The 22206-nt window shown below is 40.4% G+C and overlaps 1 protein-coding gene across 5 annotated transcripts in view; it reads left to right on the forward strand.

The window, feature by feature from the left end:
• The first annotated feature begins 1 nt into the window (after nucleotide 1).
• Sh3yl1 (Sh3 domain YSC-like 1) overlaps nucleotides 2-22206 on the forward strand; it is a 48492-nt gene continuing 26287 nt past the window's right edge. For 2 of the 5 annotated variants that reach the window (XR_003950048.1, XR_872408.2), the window contains exons 1-4: nucleotides 3-560; nucleotides 10568-10678; nucleotides 13097-13210; nucleotides 15143-15207. Coding sequence is in view for 2 of the 5 variants with exons in the window: in NM_013709.5 (NP_038737.1) it covers nucleotide 560; nucleotides 10568-10678; nucleotides 13097-13210; nucleotides 15143-15207 (291 nt within the window). In the remaining 3 variants the exon portion in view is untranslated. Of the gene's footprint in view, nucleotides 561-1289; nucleotides 1435-10567; nucleotides 10679-13096; nucleotides 13211-15142; nucleotides 15208-22206 lie in introns of all 5 variants that reach the window. The other 3 variants (NR_110343.1, NM_013709.5, NM_001289480.1) reach the window with 3 other exon arrangements.

Raw genomic sequence — 22206 nt, forward strand, 5'->3', positions numbered from 1 at the left:
TAGAGGGCGGGGCTTAGGCGTTCGGGTTGGCAGCCCGGGCTAGCGTTCACTCTGAGCTCTGCCCAGGTCGCACGTCTAAGGAGTGAGGGCGGGGTGAACGCGGGGCGACCCCCAGAGCAGCTTGGGTGGCACGGTGTTGAGCAGGGAGGATTAGGATGTGCCAGGGCAGCCAATGAACTCAAGGATAGCGGCTTGCAGAGCCTCCTAGGGTGGCTCCTCCGATCGGAGCTACCCGCCCTTCCAAGCTAAGTTACCCCTTTGGACCACCGACCCCAGGCCGGGCCACGGTACTTAGCAGTGGGTTTCCCCGATTAAGAAGAGGGGGTGATTTACAAGGCTTCAAAGGAATGAGGCGGGTGGACGCAGATGAGCTACGTTCTGAGCAAGGGTATAGGACCAGTGATCGCTTTGGCAAAAACAGGGCATACACCTATTCCCTTACCTGGGTCAGGTGTGCGCCCGCTGGGCGGGTCCCGTCAGGGAGGCGGACCAAGGAGAACGCTTTCCTCTTCCTGGACTGGAGTGAGGAGCTCGGGTACCGAGAGGAGCGGCAGGCACCAGTGAGTAAGGGTCTGAGCGGCTGGGGCGTGTCGGCACCGCGGCAACTCTTCCTCTTGCGATGGGCGTTGTGAAAGAGGAGAGAAAACAGTCAAGTCCCTGGGTTTGTCTGGGCGCATCCACCAAGATCATACTGCACGGATCCTTTTGTAAATCCTCAGAACTCAAGATTAGTTTTCTACACTCCTGGCTAAAGGTTTTGGTTGATTGTTAACCACAGTCGTTCCGCTTCATTGCAGAAAAAAAATTTTTTTTCCTCCAGCATTTCCAGTTTTGAAGACAGACTTTCATTTTGTTATTTTTCCCCTAATATCTGATGTTTTACCATCTTCTGGTTTCAAATTGTTTTGAGAATTGGCATCCTGTGTACTTGACACAGATGAAGGAGGTGCAGATTGGGGGTTGTGTAGGGCCTTTGTGGGAATGTGATCTCTGGGAAAGGATAGTCCCTAGGGGAGGGGCTCACATGCGTTTGGGACTTCCAGAGGTAGAGGTGTCAGGACTTTGACACAGTGTCTTTGGTTCTGCGATACTTTACAAAGGGGTGGTGTGGAGGGTAATTTGATTGCTGCATCTCTAGTATATAGTGCCTGTATGGTTTTTTTTGTTTGGTTTGGTTATTGTTTTGTTTTGTTTGTTTTGTTTTCTTTTAGTGCTCTGAACAATAGGAATAGGTAACAATAGGAAGCAGGTTTCTCCCCTGGCAAAATGTGCCGGCTTCTTTTCAACAGATGTTACTACTGCCCTGCCAAGGCAGACCAGGGAAGAAAGACTTGAAGTAACCACCTCCATGGAGGAATGCCCTGGCCTGGGGCAGAAGCCTTGCCCTGTTCTGTGTTTACCAAGTGAACAGGTTCTGTATTCCTGCTGGCCCAGGTATTTTCCTTGAGATATGAGGAAATGTTTCGATTACTAATGAGTTAGTTCACTTGTACACAAAGTTTAGAGAATAACACGGCTGGGTTGAAGGTGCTGTTTTATTCTGCTCTGTGGCCTGTTATTGAAATACCATAGTAGCATCTGGTTGTTTGTAAATTGCTATGTTGGAGGTTAAAATAGACTAAGTGATAACATTCATCCTGTTTGTTGCATCTTAACTAAGGAGAATTGGTTATTGGCTCACTGTGTTCAATGTCTGTGAAATAAGTCAATATTACCTTGGTTTTTGTTTTTTCTCTTTTTTACCTTTCAAAGAAAATTAGCTTTAAAACTCTGGTTACATTTACTCTGGTTTTTTTTAATTGATACATTGTGACTAAGAGTCCTTGTCCATTCACTCATTTGCAGGTGGTATTGTGAAGTGCAGGACTCTACCATAACATTCACTTATCCCCCCCCCTTTTTTTTTAACTGACATGCACAAAGCATGCATCTGTGATCTTTTCCTATCCCAACATTTCCCTCAATTTCTCTGGGAAGCAGATACAAAGCAAAGATTTTTTTCTGCCCTTTGCTTCCAGTTCTTTGTCCCCATCCAAAGCCTTGGGGAGATGGGGGGGACAGTGGGGTTCACATGGATAATTTGGTTGTAAATTTTGCTTAAGGAGATTAATGGTCTAGCTAGGAACATGGACTGCGACTTATGGATATGACAAACTTGGTCTCCCTACAACAAAGTAAGTAGTCAAAGCTCAAGCCCCAGAAAGACTACAGTGATCTAGAAACAAAGGCAGGAGGTGTCAACAGCGTGTTTAACGGTGAGCATCTCAAGAAAGACAGCATCTCAGAGCCTCCTGAGAGACTTAACCTTTGGGCAGAGGCAAGGCAGGCAGGGATGGTAAGGTTTTATCAACTATTCTAAAAACAGTATTAACTTAGTTGTGTTCTTATTTCTTTGATCTCTAATGGAATTTTTATCAAATTAGCAAATTAACCCATGTAAATTAAAATTTGAGGACATGGTTTAACACAGAATGAAAATTTAGAAAGCCATGTCTAGATGCCCTTTTCCCAAATGTGCCCTTTTTATATTTCTGTTGATGTTTGGTTTTGTTTGTTTAAAATGTTTAATGGTTTTGAGAGTTGATTGTTGGTGGCATTAATTTATGATCTATAAATTATCTATAGCAAGAGCAGGGTGACACCAGGCAGTGGTGGCACATGCCTTTAATCCCAGTATTTGGGAAGCAGAGGAAGTAGGATTTCTGAGTTCGAGGCCAGCCTGGTCTACAGAGTGAGTTCCAGGACAGCCAGGGCTACACAAAGAAACCCTGTCTTGAAAAAAACAAAACAACAAAAAAACCAAAAAGAGAGCAGGGTGACACATATGCATGAAATCTTGCTTCTTTGTTTTTTAGTTTTTCTTCTCTCTTAATGTTCAGGGGCCCCTGCCTAGGAAATGGTACCACCACCCATAATGACTAAGTTAAGACAGTTCTCTACAGACATGCCCACATCACTAGCTGATCTAGATAATTCCTCTTTAAAACTGTCTTCCCAAATGATTCTAGGTTGTGTCAAGTTGAAAGCTAAAACTAATTAGCATATTAACCAAAGTTGAAGAGTTGCAAGTTCAAGGGAGAAGTCAGTCCAATGCAAATTTCCAAGGTGCAGGATCTCTGGAAGAAAATCATTTCAAGTGGGAAACCGGTAACAAGAAAACTTGATTGGAATTCCCAAATAAGTGAATATGCTAAGCTGAACCCTGGGGACACTTAGGGCATTTTTTTTTTTTTGCCTGTCTTTCCTTTTGTGTGTCACCAAATAGTCAGATTATAAGTAGATGGAGTTGGCTGCAGATGGGGATGTCCAAAGTGTTCTAGGACTTAAAAGATAGTGTGAATGTCACCAGGACAGAAATGGAAAGGGGAGAAGAAAACAGATTAGTTGACACTGAAGGCATAACACTTTGAGGGAAGAGAACTTGAAGAAACAATAACCAAACTTCAGAAAGAAGCAAAGGATGGCATGGACTGCGAGACAAGGGCCAAACCCTCAGTGACACATTTGGGGAAAAAAAAAAATCAAATGAACAAATAGATCTGGAATTTGTAAGCCAAAATGGGGGAGAAAACCTTAAAATATAAGAAGGGATAACCCTTGATTTAAGAAAACACTTGATTTGATTAAAGGATTAGGTGAACCATTTTGAAAAATATTCAAAATATGTATGCATGTGCATATATGCAAAAACATATTTATACTTGAAAGATATCCATAATATGTAAGGATGATTTACAAAACAAGACAATGCACATTTTAAGTGGGCAAAGTATTTTAATAGGAACCATAGAGGCAAGCATCACCAACAGAATGTAAGAGATAAAAAAGAGAATCTCAGGCATTAAAGATACAATAGAAGGAATGGATACACCAGTCAGTCAAAGAAAATGTTAATCTAAAATAAAAAAACAGCTGAAAAGAAGTCCCAGGAAATCTGAGAAACACATAAAAATTCCAAATATAAAAATATTAGGAATAGAGGAGGAGAAGAAATCCAAGTCAAAGACACAGAAAACATTGTTAGCAAAATTATAGAAGAAAATTCCCCTGGCCTAAAGAAGGTGATGCCTATCAATGCACAAGAAGCAAACAGAACACTAAATAGATTGACCCAGAAAAGAAAGTCCCCTCAGTATATAATAATCAAAACACTAAATATACAGAACATAAAGAGGATATTATAAGCTACAAAGGAAAAATGACAAAGTAACGTTATAAAGGCAGACCTATTAGAATGATACCTGTCTTCTCAATGGAAACTCTAAAAGCCAGAAGGACATGGACAGATGTGCTATAGACTCCAAGAGATCTCAGATGCCAGACTACTATACCCAGCAAAACTTTCAGTCACCATATCACTTATATTCCATGATTAAAAAAAAAAAAAAGCACTATTTATCTACAAGTTCAACCCTACAGAAGGTTCTAGATGGAAAACTCCAACATAAAGAGGTTAACTACACTCAAAAAAAAAAAAAATCAGAAGAAATGAATAATCGCAGAACAAGTCAAAGGAGTGAAGCACACACAAAATCATCAAAATGATTTTAGTCATTGATATCTCTCATTCTCCTATAAAAAGATATAAACTAATAGAATGGATGCTAAAGCAGCAGCTATTCCTCTGCTGCATCCGAAAAAACACACCTTAATATCAAAGATAGGCATCACCTCAGGGTAAAAAGATGGAAAGAATTATTCCAAAAGCTAAGAACCAAATTGCTAAGAAGTACACTGGTGTAGACAAAAGAAACACTAGTATACCTTAAATCACATATTGACCTTCACACACTGATAGTGGGAGACTTCAGTCTTGCCAACAGACAGGTTGTCCACACAAAAATTAGACCAAAATACTGGAGCTAACAGAATTTATAAATAAATGGGCCTAACAGATATTTACAGAACATTTCACCCAAACACAAAAAAATATACCTTCTCAGTACCTCATCAGACTCTCCAAAATTGACCATATTCTTAGATACAAAGCAAGTCTCAATGGATACAAGAAAATTTAAATAACACCCTATATCCTATCATACCACCACAGAAATGAAAGAAAGTTTACCAACTCATGGAAACTTGACTGAAAAGTGGGTCAAGACAGAAATCACTTTCTAGAATTGAGTGAAAACGAATATAGAGCATACCTAAATTCATAGAACATAAGGCTGTTTTAAGAGGAAAGTTCATAGCACTAAGTGCCTACATGAAATAATTGGAGCAATCTCATACTAGCAGCTTTAAAGAACACTTGAAAGCTCTAGAACAAAAGGAAGAAACCACACCCAAATGGAATGAACAAAAAAATAATCAAATTCAGCGTGAAATTAAAAAAAAAATAGAAACAAAGAAGACAATACAAGGAATCAATGAAGTGAAGAGTTTGTTCTTTGAGAAAATCAATAAGATTGCAAAGCCTTAAATTAACTAAAGAGTGGAGAATGAATATCCATATTAGCAAAATTAGAAGTGGAAAGTGGGACATAAAAGGCACCAAGGAAATCCAGAATATCATAAGGACACACTGTAAAACAAAGACGAACAAACAAACAAAACCTGTTCTTCACTGAGTTGGAAAAGCTAAGAAAGAAAAAAAAATGATAGAATTTTTGATACATACCACTTACCAAAGTTAAATTATGATCACATAAACAAACCTATAACCCATAGTGATATTAATAGAAGTAGTCATTATAAGTCTCCCAAACAAACCAAAGCAACAACAAAAAATACCTAAACAAACAAAGCCTTGTTTTAGTACAGATGTCTACCAGACATTCAAAGGGGAATTAATCCCAATACTCCTCAAGTTATTCTACAAAATAGAAATAGAAGGAACATTGGCCAGTTCATATTAAAAGTTCACAGTTACCCAAACCATCTAAAGACCCAACAAAAAGAATTACATACCAATTTTTCATATAAAATACATGTAAAAATTCTCAGTAAAATATTTGCAAAACAAATCCAAAAAACACTTCAAAGCAATCATCAAACATGATCAAGTAGACTTCATCCTAGAGATGCAGGGATGGTTCAACATGCATAAACTGATAAATTATTTGACCATTTCAAATGTAAATTTCACAAACTGAAAGAAAAAAAACACATAATCTTCTTGTTAGGTGCAGAAAAGGGGCTCTGGTAAATTCAGCATCCTTCATGATAAAAGTCCTGAAGAGATTTAGGGATATAATGAATGTATGTCAATGTAATAAAGGGAATTTACAGTAAGCCCATAGCCAACATCAATTTAAATGGAGAGAAATTCAGGTACAACACAAGATTTCCCACTCTACATACCTATTCAGTGCAGTATTTGAGGTCTTAGCTAGAACTATAAGAGAACCAACTGATGGAGATCAAGGGGATACAGATTGGAAAGGAAGAAGTCAAAGTATATTTACTAGGACATTCCTACAGTTGATAAACACTTTCATCAAAGTCGCTGGATAGCAAATTAACTCACAAAAATCAGCAACCCATCCATATACAACTGACAATCAGACTGAAAAAGAACTCAGCAAAGCAACACCTTTCACAATAGCCTTCATCTCATTGGCACAGGAAATGACTTTCTGAACAGAATACCCTTCCTACAGGCCCTAATATTAATAATTAGTAAATGGGACCTCATAAAACTGAGACACTTTCATACAGCATAGAACACTGTAATTTGCATAAAGTGGTAGCCTACAGATTGGGGATTTTTTTTCACCAACTCTACATCCTATAGAGGATTAATATCCAAAATGTACTCAAAAACTAAATATCAAGAAAACAAATAATCCAATTTAAAAAATGGAGTACAGATCTAAAACAAAATTCTCAATAGAGAAAACTCAAATGGCTGAAAAACACTTAAAGAAATGTTCAGTACTTTTAGCCATCAGGGAAATGCAAATCAAAAACTACTTTGAGATTTCATCTTTAACCCACCCGAATGGCTAAGATCAATGAAAACACATGACCGTTGATGCTGGTGACTGTGCAGAGTATCAGGAGCACTCATTCACGGCTGGTGGCAGTACAAACTTGGATAACCATTATGACATGAAATTAGCAGCTAAACTGATGGAACTAGAAAAAGATCATCTGAGCTATCCCAGACCCAGAAAGACAAATAGTCTCTCATCTGTAGATGTTAGTTATTATATCATTGATAAGCAAGCTAGAATCTGTAGACGCACAAAGGGTAGGTATAAAAGAAGGGTCTTGAGGGTGCAGATAGATATCATTTGAAATGGAGTAAAATACATAGTTATGGATGGAGACTGGGCTAACAGGATCAGGTGGGGATGGAGAGGGAGTATGGGGAAATACAGTTAAAGTTAGGAGCCACTTGAGGGGCAGTATGGAAACCTAATACAGTAGAAGCTTCCTAAAATATGTACCTATATGAAGGTAATCTAAATGCAGTCTGCTAGTAATGGGGGAAACAGAATCACATCAGGCCATCTCTTGTCACCAAATGAAGTTTCCAATACTAAGATTCAGCTACCATCTAATTGGGTTGTTGGCCAAAGAAGTCCATGGGAATCCCAAGCTGTTGCCAAGATAATAGTTTGCTCTCCACAAACTGACAGCAAGGTCCCATTGTTGAAGACAATACTTATGCAATTCATTGAACATGGAATAGTTGAGCTTGTACCTACATAGAGCGTTTGCTTCTAGCTTCTAGTTAATCTTTGGTAGAGGAAGGTATTCTGTACTTCCCAAATGAAGCAAGCACAAAGCCAGCCACAAACTCTTTCCTACAGTGGTGTCCTGCCTTCAAGGAATGCTAGGATATTGGTGGCATAAAGCTTGTGGGACTGACCAAACAATATCTGATTTGACTTAAGGCCCACTCCACAAGATAGAACTCATACCTGGCACTGCCTTTGCGACCAAGAACCAGAAACTAGAAAGTAGACCTGACATTCTGCTATACTGAAGGATCAGTGTCCTGCTCAACCATCGTCAGAGAACATTCCTCCTGCAGCATGTGGGAACAAATACAGAGTCCTATAGACAGACATTATGCAGACATTGGGGGTCCTTGGAACACTCAGTCCCAAGTGGGATGTCAAAATCAAACCACTGTCCTCAGGGATTAGGGAAACCCAAGGAAGAGGAAGTAGAAAGACTTTTAGAGCTGGACAGGATGGTGGACATCAGGAAAATGAGGCCCTTTAAATCAGCATGCTCAAAGCACATACAAACTCACAGAGACTGGGGCAGCATGCGTAGGACCTGCATGGATCTGCACTGGGCCCTCTGTGGAGCTATAATAGCTTCCAGTTTAGTGGTGTTGTGGGATTCCTGGGGATATGGTTGAGTGGATCTCTGATTTTTATGTCTTCTCTTGGGTTCCTTCCCTTGTTTGTTTGTCTTCTCCAGGTCCAGTGTGATTGTTTTATCTTATCTTTTATTTTGTTATACTTTATTATTACTGGCTAGAAACCTGTTTGTTTGTTTTTTTTTTTTTTCTAAGAGACAGAAAGGGGTGGATCTGGATGGGAGAGGAGTGAGGAGGAACTGGAAAGAGAAGAGTAAAGGGAAACTATAATCAGGATATATTATGTGGGTAAATATATTATATATTATGTATTTTCAATATGGGGGGGAGGCGGTGAGGAAGAAATAGAAATAAGTAAAGCCGAGTTTGTAACTTTGCCAGGAACGTGAGAAGTCGACACTGAAGTGCTGCTCAAGTAACAGTTACTAGGCTGTCTGTGCCATGCAGGTGTTGCCGATGTGGAGTCGTTACCTCTGTCAGGAATTTCTTTTTAAGATTTATTTATTTTTATTTATATGAGTACACTATAGCTGTCTTCAGACACACACCAGAAGAGGGCTTCGGATCCCATTACAGATGGTTATGAGCCACCATGTGGTTGCTGGGAATTGAACTCAGGACCTCTGGAAGAGCAGTCAGTGCTCTTAGCCACTGAGCCATCTCTCCAGCCCCCAAGGAATTGCTGGTAGAAGAATAAAATACCACTTTAGATGACTCTTTGGAAACATAATTAGCCATACACTTATTATTATGAACTACAATGAACTAGCAATTTCTGTTATTGATGTTTATCAAAACATTTATGCATAAGTGACCATGATGGGAATATTTATAGAAGTTTAGTTTGGGATAGCTCCAAACTGGAAACAACCTGTTTATTAAAAAATCTAGATAGAAGACTATATAGTGGTGTTCACATATATGAGAAAAAATAGATGGGCTTCTGATCTCTGCCCAACATATATGACTTCCACTTGTTTTATTATGTATTAAGGTAGTTGGGGAAGGTAAAACTGTTTTTTCTCACACATGAAATTCAAACAGATAAAACTGATATAGAATAACAAATCTTATTGATGCTGCAGATGGGCTAGGCAAACCAGAATTGTTTAAAGGAGATGGGACTCTTGTACAAATGGCATCAGCTACACAGTTAAATTTGAGAACCAGTATTTAAATAATCTGTAGTAAAATTGAGTTAAAAATGCACATTACCATACATACTGTGAGGATACTGGTTTAAAAAGAATGCCATACACAACATATACACTTCATTTTGCTTTTGCAAACTGGAAATGCACCCTTTCCCCCAAAATGCCATTGATAGACTTTCCCATAACTTTATTCTTACTAATGATCTTGTGTTGGGCTACAAAGAACCAAACTGTTATCTTCTAAGGAAAACAAACAAGACTCTGCCATGACTCTGTTTCAGTTTCTGCTTCTAAAACAAATTACATATTTCAAGCTTACCAGCTGCCAATATGAATCTGTACTGTGCTCTTAGATAGCTCTAGACTTTGATAAATTAAACCTTTCCCCCATACTACTTGGTCATTCCCGATGTCATGTTACCAGGCGAAGTGGTGGCATGGATGTCATCAGCATTTTCCATCTAAAACACTTGACCACAGACAATCAGATGAGGACCACAGCTGCTGAACTCACCTGGCCTTATGTTTGTGTATCCCAAGACAAGAGAGTGGCCCCCCTTCTCCAGCATGCTTCGGAGTTCAAGAGTTGCATGTATTCTATTATAACAAGGAAACATGTTTATGCTGGGAATGTAAACTGTTATGTAAGAGCTAGCATATATTACTGGGCCTATTAACTTAGTTTCTGAGCATCCCAGAGTTTTAATTGTGACAGCCAGACATTTCCAAAATTTCTGATGAGAAAAGCCAGCTGTATCAAATATTATGTCTACTAAAAGCAATTATAAAGTATATCTTTTGTTAATCCTCAAAATCAAAATTTTTATTGACACTGAAATAATTATGGGGAGAAGATACTTAACGAGGAGAGAAAGCCAGCCAGCTTTTGCCTAGGACTCCATGATCCCATGTTTTCATAATTCGTGAGAGTTTTAGTGTTTAGTGTTAGCTATCTGCAAGATTTCACAGCTTGAGGACACAGACCTGAGATATCAGTGAGAACCAGAAGCCATTCCCTTTGGTGGAGTTTGACTTTAAATGCGTAATTGTGTGAGAGAAAAGTGAAGCTGAAATATATTCTGAAACTAGATTCTTTTCCCCCACTACAGTATGTTTTTTACTCTTTCAGTGAATAACCCGATACCTTCTAATCTGAAATCAGAAGCAAAGAAGGCTGCCAAAATATTAAGAGAATTCACAGAAATAACTTCTAGAAATGGACCTGATAAGATCATTCCTGGTAGGTATATTTCTACATGTTTGTTTTCTGTGCTGCTTTCTGTATGGCTTAGTGTTTCTTAATGGGTGCCCTATGGAGACGTGTAAGCACTTAGACTACCCTAGTCTCACACCTAGGAGGGGGAGCACTTGGCGGGCAGCCCTCCAGCCAATCAGCAGAGGACCTCAGAGGGGCAGCACTTGACAGGCAGCCCTCCAGCCAATCAGCAGGGTACCTCAGAGGGGCAGCACGTGGCAGGCAGTCCTCCAGCCAATCAGCAGAGGACCTCAGAGGGGCAGGCAGTCCTCCAGCCAATCAGCAGGAGACCTTAGAGGGGCAGCACTTGGCAGGCAGTTCTCCAGCCAATCAGCAGAGTACACACTTTCACTTTGCTTTCCTCCACATAGAAGTACCAGCCTAACACCTTGAGTCCCTGCTCCATTTAGCTTTCTAAACTCTTTTCTTCTTAAATCAATTTTCAGGGAATTTGCAAACAGATTTTTCAAAACTTTCTAGCTAATCTCTCAGATAAATTTTTATGATGTAAGCTTTCTCAAGCACTTCATGGTATTTTTTAAAGAAAAAAAGAGGAAATTGTATTTACAAGTAACATATTTCATGTAAGCAAAAGGCACCAAAGAGAGCACGCTGCAGCGAAGGTGGGAAGCAGCTCTGTTGCTACCACCTGGTGCTAAAGGCTGAGGTGGAGAGGCACTCGGGAGGCAGAGGCAGGCGGATTTCTGAGTTCAAGGCCAGCCTGGTCTACAAAGTGAGTTCCAGGACAACTAGGGCCATACAGAGAAACCCTGTCTCAAAAAAAAAAAAAAAAAAAAAAAAAAAAAGGCCGGGCGTGGTGGCGCACGCCTTTGATCCCAGCACTTGGGAGGCAGAGGCAGGCAGATTTCTGAGTTCGAGGCCAGCCTGGTCTACAGAGTGAGTTCCAGGACAGCCAGGACTACACAGAGAAACCCTGTCTCGAAAAGCCAAAAGAAAGAAAGAAAGAGAGAGAGAGAGAGAGAGAGAGAGAGAGAGAGAGAAAGAAAGAAAGAAAGAAAGAAAGAAAGAAAGAAAGAAAGAAAGAAAGAAAGAAAGAAGAAAGAAAGGGAAAGGAAAGGAAAGGAAAGGAAAGGAAAGGAAAGGAAAGGAAAGAAAAGAGAAAAGAAAGCCTGCCCACGCATGGTCTGTGTTACAAATGAGGAGACGGTTGCGGATTATTTAGGAATCACTAGTGTTTTATTGGCATGTGAAGAATGCTCACTTTCAAAAACATGCTGTTATGGGTAATGTCTTCAAATTGAGGCATTAGTAACATTAGAAGCATTGATACCAGAATGGCATGTATAGGACATGGTACCAACATGTGGCACTAAAATAAATAAATAATAAAGTAATAAATATGCTTGATTGTATATGTTATAATTTTCAATCTATTACAACATATGTGCAGCAACTTAAAACACAAAGTAAGGTGTTTGACTAGAGAGCTGACTCAGCAGCTAAGAACACTGACTGCTTTTACAGAGGACCTAGGTTCGTGCTCAGGAGCCACATGGCCCCTTACCCCCATCTAACTCCAGTGTTAGGGGTGCCAGCACTCTTCTGACCTCTTCAGATATGTGATCCACATGCATAACATGCATGCACTCACACATATACATAAAATAAAAATAAAAGCAAACCTTCAAAGGAGAGGTGTCCTCAATTTCTGGTGCACAGGAAGGTACCCTTGTCCTCTACCTCCCACACAGGAAGGTTCCGAAAGTTATGTGTGTCCTGTCCTTGCTATGCTCTGGGGACATGATTTACAATGGTTTACAGGACTCTTTTATCATTGTAGAATTAGAAATTTCACACTGTGTAGAGGAATTTATAAACCTTTTGTGTATATGTGTGGGGTTTTTTGGTTGGTTGGTTTGGTTTGGTTTGGTTTGGTTTGGTTTGGTTTGGTTTGGTTTGGATACAGGGCTCCACTAACCCAGGTTAGCTTGGAATTCACTATGTATACCAGGCTAGCCTGGAACTCTCAAATATCCTCTTGCTTCTACCTTCTAAGTACTAGAATTAAAGGTGTGTACTACCACGCCTGGGCTTAAACTGCCTTCCAGTGATGTCTTTGAAAGGCTGAAACATAAGTGTGAAAAATAAGCTATTATGTAAGCAAATTCACATTGTGGTGAGGTTGTTCCTTTAGTGGGCACATTCACTTAAAATCTCATTTTATGTCATGAACTCTGAAATATGAATACGTTAGTTTTATACATAAATGAGAATTTCAGTATAAAATGGTAGTTCAAACAGATTATGAGTTTTAAAATAACCTTTGAAATAGCAAATCACTGAATTTTCATAGTAATAAGTAAAGAATTCAGCTATGTATCTTTGAAATCAAAGCTCTGTCACAAGCTGTCTTTTAGTCATTGCTATTTTGTTTGTTTGCAGCCCACGTGATTGCAAAAGCTAAAGGTCTTGCAGTTTTGTCTGTGATTAAAGCCGGGTTTCTGGTCACAGCCAGGGGAGGCAGTGGGATTGTCCTGGCGCGTCTTCCGGATGGAAGTAAGTTGATACTTGAAGAGACCTAACATCTTCTGTGTTCTGCATCTGTCTGGTCTCATAGGGAGTATGACCAGTGTGAATGCCACCTGTGCTTCTTCTAAAGCATGCAGTATGTGTCAGGAAGAGCAGGGAAGCTGGCCTTAGATTATTGCTAGGTCATTACTCAAGGCGTATCTGACTGTTCCATTACATTTTGTAGGCCTTCCATTAGAACGCTTTCTTGAATACTACACACATTTATTAAATAGGAGTTCTTACTTCTCAGTTCCATGGAAAAGCACATTTCCTCTGTGCATGAATGCCATCTTGGTTTCTCTGTAAGACATAGGAAGGCCTCCTGCCTCCTGCCAGCAGTCATGTTGAAAGCATTGTTACATTTTTTTTGGACTAAAAACTGTAATTTGATCTTTATGAGACAAATTCAAAATGCATTTGCTATCTTTGCTATGAACCTTGAGAGCCTTATACTAGTATTTAAAAACATAGTCACATGTCAGAACCAACTAAAGTGCCTTTTCAGTTTGACCTGTGTTGTTGTTCATGTAAGGAGACACCTTGCACTGTCAATAACTAATTTATCATTTATACCTTCAGGTCATAAGTACGGGTGTTGATAAACACGTCCTTTATCCCTTTATTTGGATTCGTCGTTTCCTGCAGGTGTCCCCAGAGCCAGCAGGGTTATCTTCCCACAGTTAGGGTCTGCTTTTCATAGTTCAGGGTTGCCTTTGGTACTGGAGTACAGCATAACTCCAGTGCTGTACCCAGTCACTTTCCTTCTATAGGCCCTTTAATAAAAACTCTCACCATGTAATCCTTTCAGTTCAGCTCAATCAATTCAGTTAAAATCCTAAATCTTTAAAGTTAGAAAATACGAAGCTCTTTCTATGAACTGTTACCCAGATGCTCAAGGGCAGAGGTCTCAGCAGTGACAGCAAACGCAGTGGCGGGCTGGACCCTCCCGGAGGTTCTACAGATCCATGCTATCCACAACAGACACTTGCTGCTTAAACCTAAGGGGCTGTCTCTACCAACCTTTCTATTCCTGCTCTCCACCACACTGCATCTCCCTATTGTTTTCAAAGGCTGAGTTTCCTTCCCCCATCTTCCAGAAAAAAACAGCTACCCACCTGCTGAAACTAACAGAAAGGCTGCCCAAAAAAGGGCAAGGCGAGTTTCTGATCCCAGAGAACAGGCCAGTAAGGTAGGCATTGCCAGGCACAGGACTGAAAAGCAGCTTCAGGATTACTAGGCACTAATTCTGTAATCCAATCTCTTCCAAGACCAGCAGGTTAGTTCCAGAAGTATCCTTCAATAATACTTCTCTAGGGTGAGTCCCCAGCAAAGGGAGGTCAGCATAGAAGCATCGTTTAGAGATAAACACTCTCAACACCAAGCTAAAAGGAGTTTTTCTTCATTTGTTTCTATCCAGAAAAAATAAGTGCATATCAGTTTTTAAACTCCAAATAGAAATATTGTGCTTAGATTACAAATATAAAGGAAACTTCTTTTGCACAAGAGGTGCCAAAACAATATATGACAGCAACAGTTTAGAGTTATATTACCAGTCCCTGCCCCCAGGAGTCATTGAAACACTCTTGAATCTTGATCTCTTATGTCTGACACCATTGTGACCTTACGTGGGCAGTTAAGCTTTAAAAAATATTGATAGTTAAAATTCTTACTGTTGTATTATGTTAAGTGGATAATTCGATCATAGTTTAGGCATATGTGAGCCATTAGGGAAAGCGTGCGTTACATGAGTTTGTAAGTGTGACATTCTTGGTGAATACTTAGTATCTTTTTAAAAACATTTAATTTTGACATGATTTTAAAGTATAAGATTCAAGAGTCTTTTAAAAAATAAGTATTCCTTTACTTAATATTTATATGACACATTTTATATATTCAAATGTTCTTGTTTTTTGTCAGAATGGTCTGCACCTTCAGCCATTGGGATAGCTGGGCTTGGTGGAGGATTTGAAATAGGAATAGAGGTAAGTGGGCTGTCTACACCGTTGTCACAATCCCTAAAGGTAGCCCAGGCTCAGCATGGTGGGGTGGAGGCTCCAGAATGACCTTATTTTGCTTCTTACAGAAGAAATCAGATTGTTTCCCTCCCCTCCCCTCCCCTCTCCCCTCCCCTCTCCTCCCCTCTCCCCTCCCCTCTCCTCCCCTCTCCCCTCCCCTCTCCTCCCCTCTCCCCCATTCCCTTCCCCTCTTCCCTCCCCTCCTCTCCTCTCCTCTTACCTCCTTCCTTCCCTTAATGTAAATTTATCTGTCTTTTGCCTTCTGTATTAACTGTTGTATACATCCAAGACAACATAAACACAGAATGTTTGAGTTCTGCTTCTCACCAGCAGTGTAGACAGTAGAATCCACTGTGGAACCTTAGAAGTACTGCTCCCAGCAGCCATGGCCTCTGGTGCCTTCTCCTGGCCATTCCTTTCCTCAGATAAGCTCCCCGGACTTCCAGTTCTGATGTCCCCAGCCCTCTTCGTTTGATCCCACTCCTTATTTCCAGTCTCCATCTCTTATTCCACAATTCCCAATCGTCTTTTTACACCCTGCCATTTCTATAGTCCCTATGCCGTCTGATTGCCCCAACTCCACGTGAGCCTGCTTTGAGCATCAGATAAGATGTCATTTGTTTTGAACGTGTTGAGAGACTAAGTAGTAATAGGTAACTTAAATTTCAAAAAAACTAAAGACCTTCAAAGATCACTCTTTAGAAATTGAGAATTTTTTCCAGTTTAATTGCCTTAAAAAAGGAAATATAATGAAACATGAGGACATTAAACAAACATCTCATTAAAGTTATACTTTATTGTTTTCAAAGCAACATGGGTTACTGGGTGAACTACTCTATGGGGGAGGGTGGCAGTGGCTCAAATTCTAGCCAGAGCACCCACCTGCTGTGTGATGTTGAAAGGAACTCTCTTCGTCTACAACATAGAGATGGAGATGGCCTTCATTTAGCTTATACTAATAATCAAATAGACTGACATGCATAAAAAGCTCTTAGAATAATATGTTATAATTTTTTTAATTTTACCATTTACAAAGTTTGGATCACGAAGCTTATATTGATGGTAGTATAAAATTAGTTCTGGAATTTATTTCATTAACATCCAAAAAAGATAATTATTAGTTTTTTAAATGTAGTTTTGAATTATTACCTAGAGTTACTTATTGCATCTTAAATACTGTCTTTAGTATTTTTATTGCTTCTTTTAAAGTGCTTTTGAAACAGATGCCCTAAAATATAGGTACTAAATAATTGACGGTTCCCCAGGAATTCCATGTAGAGTAAGGGAAAGCCTGTTCCTATTGCTGTCGGTGGGAAATCCCTGGGATTAGCTTTCTCAGGAGAAGGAGAATTGCAGTCCAGCGTCAAGGTCATGCATGACCAGGTGAACTGGGCTGCAGATACCGTACTGTTCACTGCAGATACCATACTGTTCACTGCAGATACTGTACTGTTCACTGCAGATACTGTTCACTGCAGATACTGTACTATTCCCTGCAGATACTGTACCATTCACTGTAGATACCGTACTGTTCGGCCAACAGGCTTAAGGACAGCGTTACTCTGTTTACACAGTCCTCACATGTGAGTTTGGGAGATGCTGAGTATACAGTAATTGTTATTTTCTTCTCCACTGCTTCTCCAGAATCCCTATACAATATATTTAGATCTGCTGTATGGGGCTTTGAACTTTTATGGATCTGTCCCCATCTTTATTAATGTCATTTATTCTATTTTCAGAGATAGAACCTCAAATTTGTATCTTCTGTAACTTTTTTGGTTGTCTCCCTGACCCTGAGAAAGTGCACTTACACCTCAGTAAGAGCTCTAGAGAAACCAATGACCTTGAATGGGTGAACATTATTTGTAAAAAAGACCATATAAGAAATAAGGTGAAACTAATCAGCAAGCTAAACATCTGCCGTTGTAGATTTAGATGACAAGTCATATTTTTCCTCTGAGTCATAAAAACATCCAGCCATCTTAACCTTTACGTATAAATACCCTTGATTAGACAATTAAAAAATTAAATACTAGGAGCCGCAACAATAACACACAAATTTACCATTTGCTGTAAGAAATTTTTTTCCTAGAGAGAAGGGGAGTTAAGTGGTAGATTCTCGCTGTAGTCTTCACCTACTGCCTAGAACAGTTTCCCTGTAGCTGCACAGGTGCACACTGCCCCCAATGCTGCCACTTAGTCTTAGTTTTCCTAACCTGTACTTCCTAGTTCCCTGGAAAACCCTGAGGCCTTATGGAATTAGGGCCTGATTGTGTACAACTACTGAGAGGAGGGACTGGATACCAATGTGCAGGTTCAAGGACCTTACCTATCTTCTCCTTTCCAGGGGGAATATGAATATTGTAAGCCTAGCTGTGATTATTTCAAGCAGGTGGCTATTTGGTTTAAAATACATTGCACAATATCATATTAGTAAAAAAAAAAAAAAGTTTAATCTAAATTATACACATGAAGTAATGTAATAAATTGATACTACCTGTGTACATACTTATAAAACCATTAGGCCTTATAAGTTTCCAAATAAACCCTGGAGAAAATACAAGATAGTTTTTTGATTTTTATAGCATGTATGATAAATTGGTGTTTATAGCATCCAAGAGAATGTAGCTGACTGTGATGCTGGGATGTTATGTGAAAGATTTTAGACAGAGTCCCTTTAATCCCTTCCATGTATGAGCATCCCATTGTTATCAGCACCTTTGGTGAATAATAGTAACCACAATCTGCAAATAGTTAATCTCTCAGATGTTCTTGAGCACACAATGCCTTTTCCTTAGGCTGTTCTGTTCTCTTCCCTATCACAGAGTCTGTGGCCACCTGACCCAGAACAGAGACTTTGTAGGAAATTTTGCTATAAACATGCTTGGCTCTAAATAGGGCCAGTCAAATCCTATCTCAAGAGCCGACTTTTCCGTGAGCTAAAACAGCATATGAGAATTTTATTTTCAGTATTATCCATAGCCAAAGGGCACTTATTTCCCTATAAGCCTGAAGCTAGTGATCTGCATATCCATAACGAGTTTGCATTTGTCTGCAGCTGGAGACAGACAGCCTGAAACCTTAGCATGTACTTTTCCTTTACAAAGACATCAAGTAACCAGAAAATAGAATGATTCTGTGAGGCATGGATATCTTGGTTCCTTTGCCAATAAAACCTCTCATCTATTTTTCCCTTTGGCCCTTTTAAAAATTATTGTATCTGCTAAAACATTAAATATAAAACCCAGGCATCTAAAGGAATTTAGGAAAGTTGGGTCTTTTTCCTTAGTTTGTTGTGTCTTCATAATTACAAAGTAGGAACAATAGCAAGATCATCCATCCATCTTTGGTGGGGCAAAAACAAAGGCAGACCACAGAAGTGGGGCAAAGGAGTCCCGGGTAAGAGAAATACCTTACCACAGAAGAAAGTCTTGGAAATGCCCATAGAAAGAGCAAGCATCAGGACCCAGGATAGCTTTTATCTCTAGTCTCCTGTCTAGCCCTGTGGCTAAGGGACTCTCCCTGGACTTTATTGGACCTAATTTTGCCAGCAAGACTATACATCCCTGCTCATAGAGGCCAGAGGAGCCGTTTCTTTCCCCTTTTTTTAGAGATACCTGAACTATATTTTGGTTTTTTTGGTTTTTTATGTTTTTTTTTTGGTTTTTCGAGATAGGGTTTCTCTGTATATCCCTGGCTATCCTGGATCTCACTTTATAGACCAGGCTGGCCTCGAACTCAGAAATCCACCTGTCTCTGCCTCCCAAGTGCTGGGATTAAAGGCGTGCACCAACTACTTCTGTATGGAAAAAACAAATCCCTGATCTTTTTTTTTTAATCATTTACATCAGGCTCTCCTCCATTCTTATTCCTTAAATTCATTTTTTATTGGTTATTTTATTTATTTACATTTCAAATGGTATCCCCCTTCCCAGTTTCTCTTCCATAAACCTCCCATCCCTTCCCTCCTCCCCTTTGCCTCCATGAGGGTGCTCCTACACCTACCCACTCCCACCTCACCCCTCTCCCATCCTCCTATGCTGGGGCATCAAGCCTCCACAGGACCAAGCACCTCTCCTCCCACTGATACAAGATAAGACCATCCTCTGCTACATATGTGGCTAGAGCCATGGGTCCCTCCATGTGTACTCTTTGGTTGATGGTTTATTCCCTATGAGCTCGGGGAGGTGGGGGTCTAGTTGGTTAATATTGTTGTTCTTCCTATGGGGTTCCAATCCCCTTCAACTCCTTCAGTCCTTCCCCTAGCTCTACCATTGGGGTCCCCAAGCTCAGTTTGTTGGTCAGCTGTGAGTCTCTGCATCTGTATTAGTCAAGTGCTAGCAGAGCCTCTCAAGGGACATCTATACCAGGCTCCTGTCAGAAAGTGCTTCTAGGTATCAGCAATAGTGCCCGGGTTTGGTGTCTGCAGATGGGCTCTTAATTGGACCTTTTGTGTCAAGGAAAGAGATCTGTGTCTTAGCTCCAAACTTTGTCTCTGTAACTCCTTACGTGGGTATTTTGTTCCCTATTCTAAGGAGGAATGAAGTATCCACCCATTGGTCTTCCCTCTTCTTGATTTTCTTGTGTTTTGCAAATTGTATCTTGGGTGTTCTGTGTTTCTGGGCTAATATCCACTTATCAGTGAGTGCATATCTAATGACTTCTTTTGTGATTGGGTTACCTCACTAAGGATGATATCCTCCAGGTACCTCCATTTGTCCAAGAATTTCATAAATCCATTGTTTTTAATTGCTGAGTAGTACTCCATTGTGTAAATGTACCACATTTTCTGTATCCATTCTTCTGTTGAGGGACATCTGGGTTCTTTCCAGCTTCTGGCTATTTATTATAAATAAGGCTGCTATGAACATAGTGGAGCATGTGTTCTTATTGAAGAAGTTGGAACTTCTTCTGGGTATATGCCCAGGAGAGGTATTGCTGGATCCTCCGGTAGTACTATGTCCAATTTTCTGAGGAACCTCCAGACTGACTTCCAGAGTGGTTGTACAAGCTTGCAATCCCACCAGCGGTGGAGGAGTGTTCCTCTTTCTCCACATCCTTGCCAGCATCTGCTGTCACCTGAATTTTTGATCTTAGCCATTCTGACTGGTGTGAGGTGGAATCTCAGGGTTGTTTTGATTTGCATTTCCCTGATGATTAAGGATGTTGAATATTACCCATGTAAGGAGTTACAGAGACAAAGTTTGGAGCTAAGACAAAAGGATGGACTATCCAGAGACTACCCCACCTGGGGATCCACCCCATAATCAGCCACCAAACCCAGACAGTATTGCACAATACCAGCAAGATTTTGCTGAAGGGACCCTGTTATAGCTGTCTCGTATGAGGCTATGCCAGTGCCTGGCAAATACAGAAGTGGATGCTCACAGTCATCTATAGGATGGAACACAGGGCCCCCAATGGAGAAGCTAGAGAAAGCACCCAAGGAGCTGAAGGGGTCTGCAACCCTATAGGTGGAACAACAATATGAACTAACCAGTAACCCCAGAGCTCGTATCTCTAGCTGCATATCACTGGGAAGGTATTGCAAACTTTATATGCCCCAATACAGGGGAATGCCAGGGCCAAGAAGCAGGAGTGGGTGGAGTGGGGAGCACGGCAGAGGGAGGGTATAGGGAACTTTCAGGATAGCCTTTGAAATGTATATAAAGAAAATATCTAATAAAAAAGATAAATCAATCAATCAATCAATCGGGAGAAAAAAAGAGATCTGTGGAGCAGCCCTCCCTGCCCCCCCCCCCCCCGCCAAAGCACAGATGGGGCAGGCTTCAGTGGTGAAAGTAAGTTTACATCTAATTTATCCTGTTGTATCCAGCTGAACAGGCAGGCTTACATCCTCAAAGAAAGTTCTTCCTAAACACTGTAGACAGACAGAGGGTTCTGCAGGTAAAACAAACAAGTGGACAGAACCTATACCAGGCAGCACATTCTTCCACACATTTATTCAAAGATGACAACATTCACTTCCATTGTTTTCTTAATGGACAATCTGACTTCTGAGAAGCGCAGCTTTGAAAGCCGGTAGTATAAGAATATAATAATGGCAGGCTATGTCTTACATACATTCAACAGCTTCTTTATAGGAAAATGGCAGTGAAGTCCAAAGCACAGGAGACAGCACTGCTTCCAGCCTACCCTAGAATAATCTGACTGACAGAGTTCATAATAGATGCTGAGTTTCTGTCATTGGAACTTGGTAGGGGTCGGAGCACCAACCAACTCAGCCTTTTACAGAGAGAATATTAGGAAGCCTTTGTCAGAGATGAGAGTTTAGTCTTTAAGCCTCCAAGGACAGAGCTGAGTGAGGACTGGAAGATGTTGGAAGGCAATCCCTCTATCTGGTTTGTGTGGTGAGACTAGCCCACTGCCTCAGAGTTAGGTGTGCGAGCCTCTGTAACAAGATCAGCAGGGAAGTTGCATAGCTTCCAGGCAGAGTCAACAGGGGTTGGGAGAGTGGCGAAGACAAGTCTGGCCTCTGTGGAGTATGAGTAGGAGGGGTTGTGTGACAAAGCTTTTCCTGGGAAAAGACAGTACTCATCTACTCACTGCAGATAGGGAATCCACAACAGACCAAAGTCCCAACAGAGTGAGCCAGAGAGTTTTATTGGGCTTAGTTATAGTAATATGGGCTGGGTGAGGGGTTGCTATAGGAGCAGAAATGACTCAAAGAAAGCTGCATCAATAAAAGCTTACTCAGTTCCAGGCAGTTCTTCTAGTTTCTGCTGCTTCTAGGCAGCTGATCTCAGAGTCATCTTTGCATTGTTAATACCACTTGATGAGAATAACATGACTATCACAATATTTGAGCCAAATTTGAAGCAAACTTTATTAAATACTGGATAGGAAGATGGACACTAGCCAGGGCCACCCCCAGGATTCCCAGATAATGCCACTGAATTACATTAGACAGAGGCTTATAAAGGCAAAGCCTACAAGTTTATATAC

Source organism: Mus musculus, chromosome 12 (genome assembly GCF_000001635.26).
Source record: "Mus musculus strain C57BL/6J chromosome 12, GRCm38.p6 C57BL/6J".
Classification (NCBI taxonomy): Eukaryota; Metazoa; Chordata; class Mammalia; order Rodentia; family Muridae; genus Mus; species Mus musculus.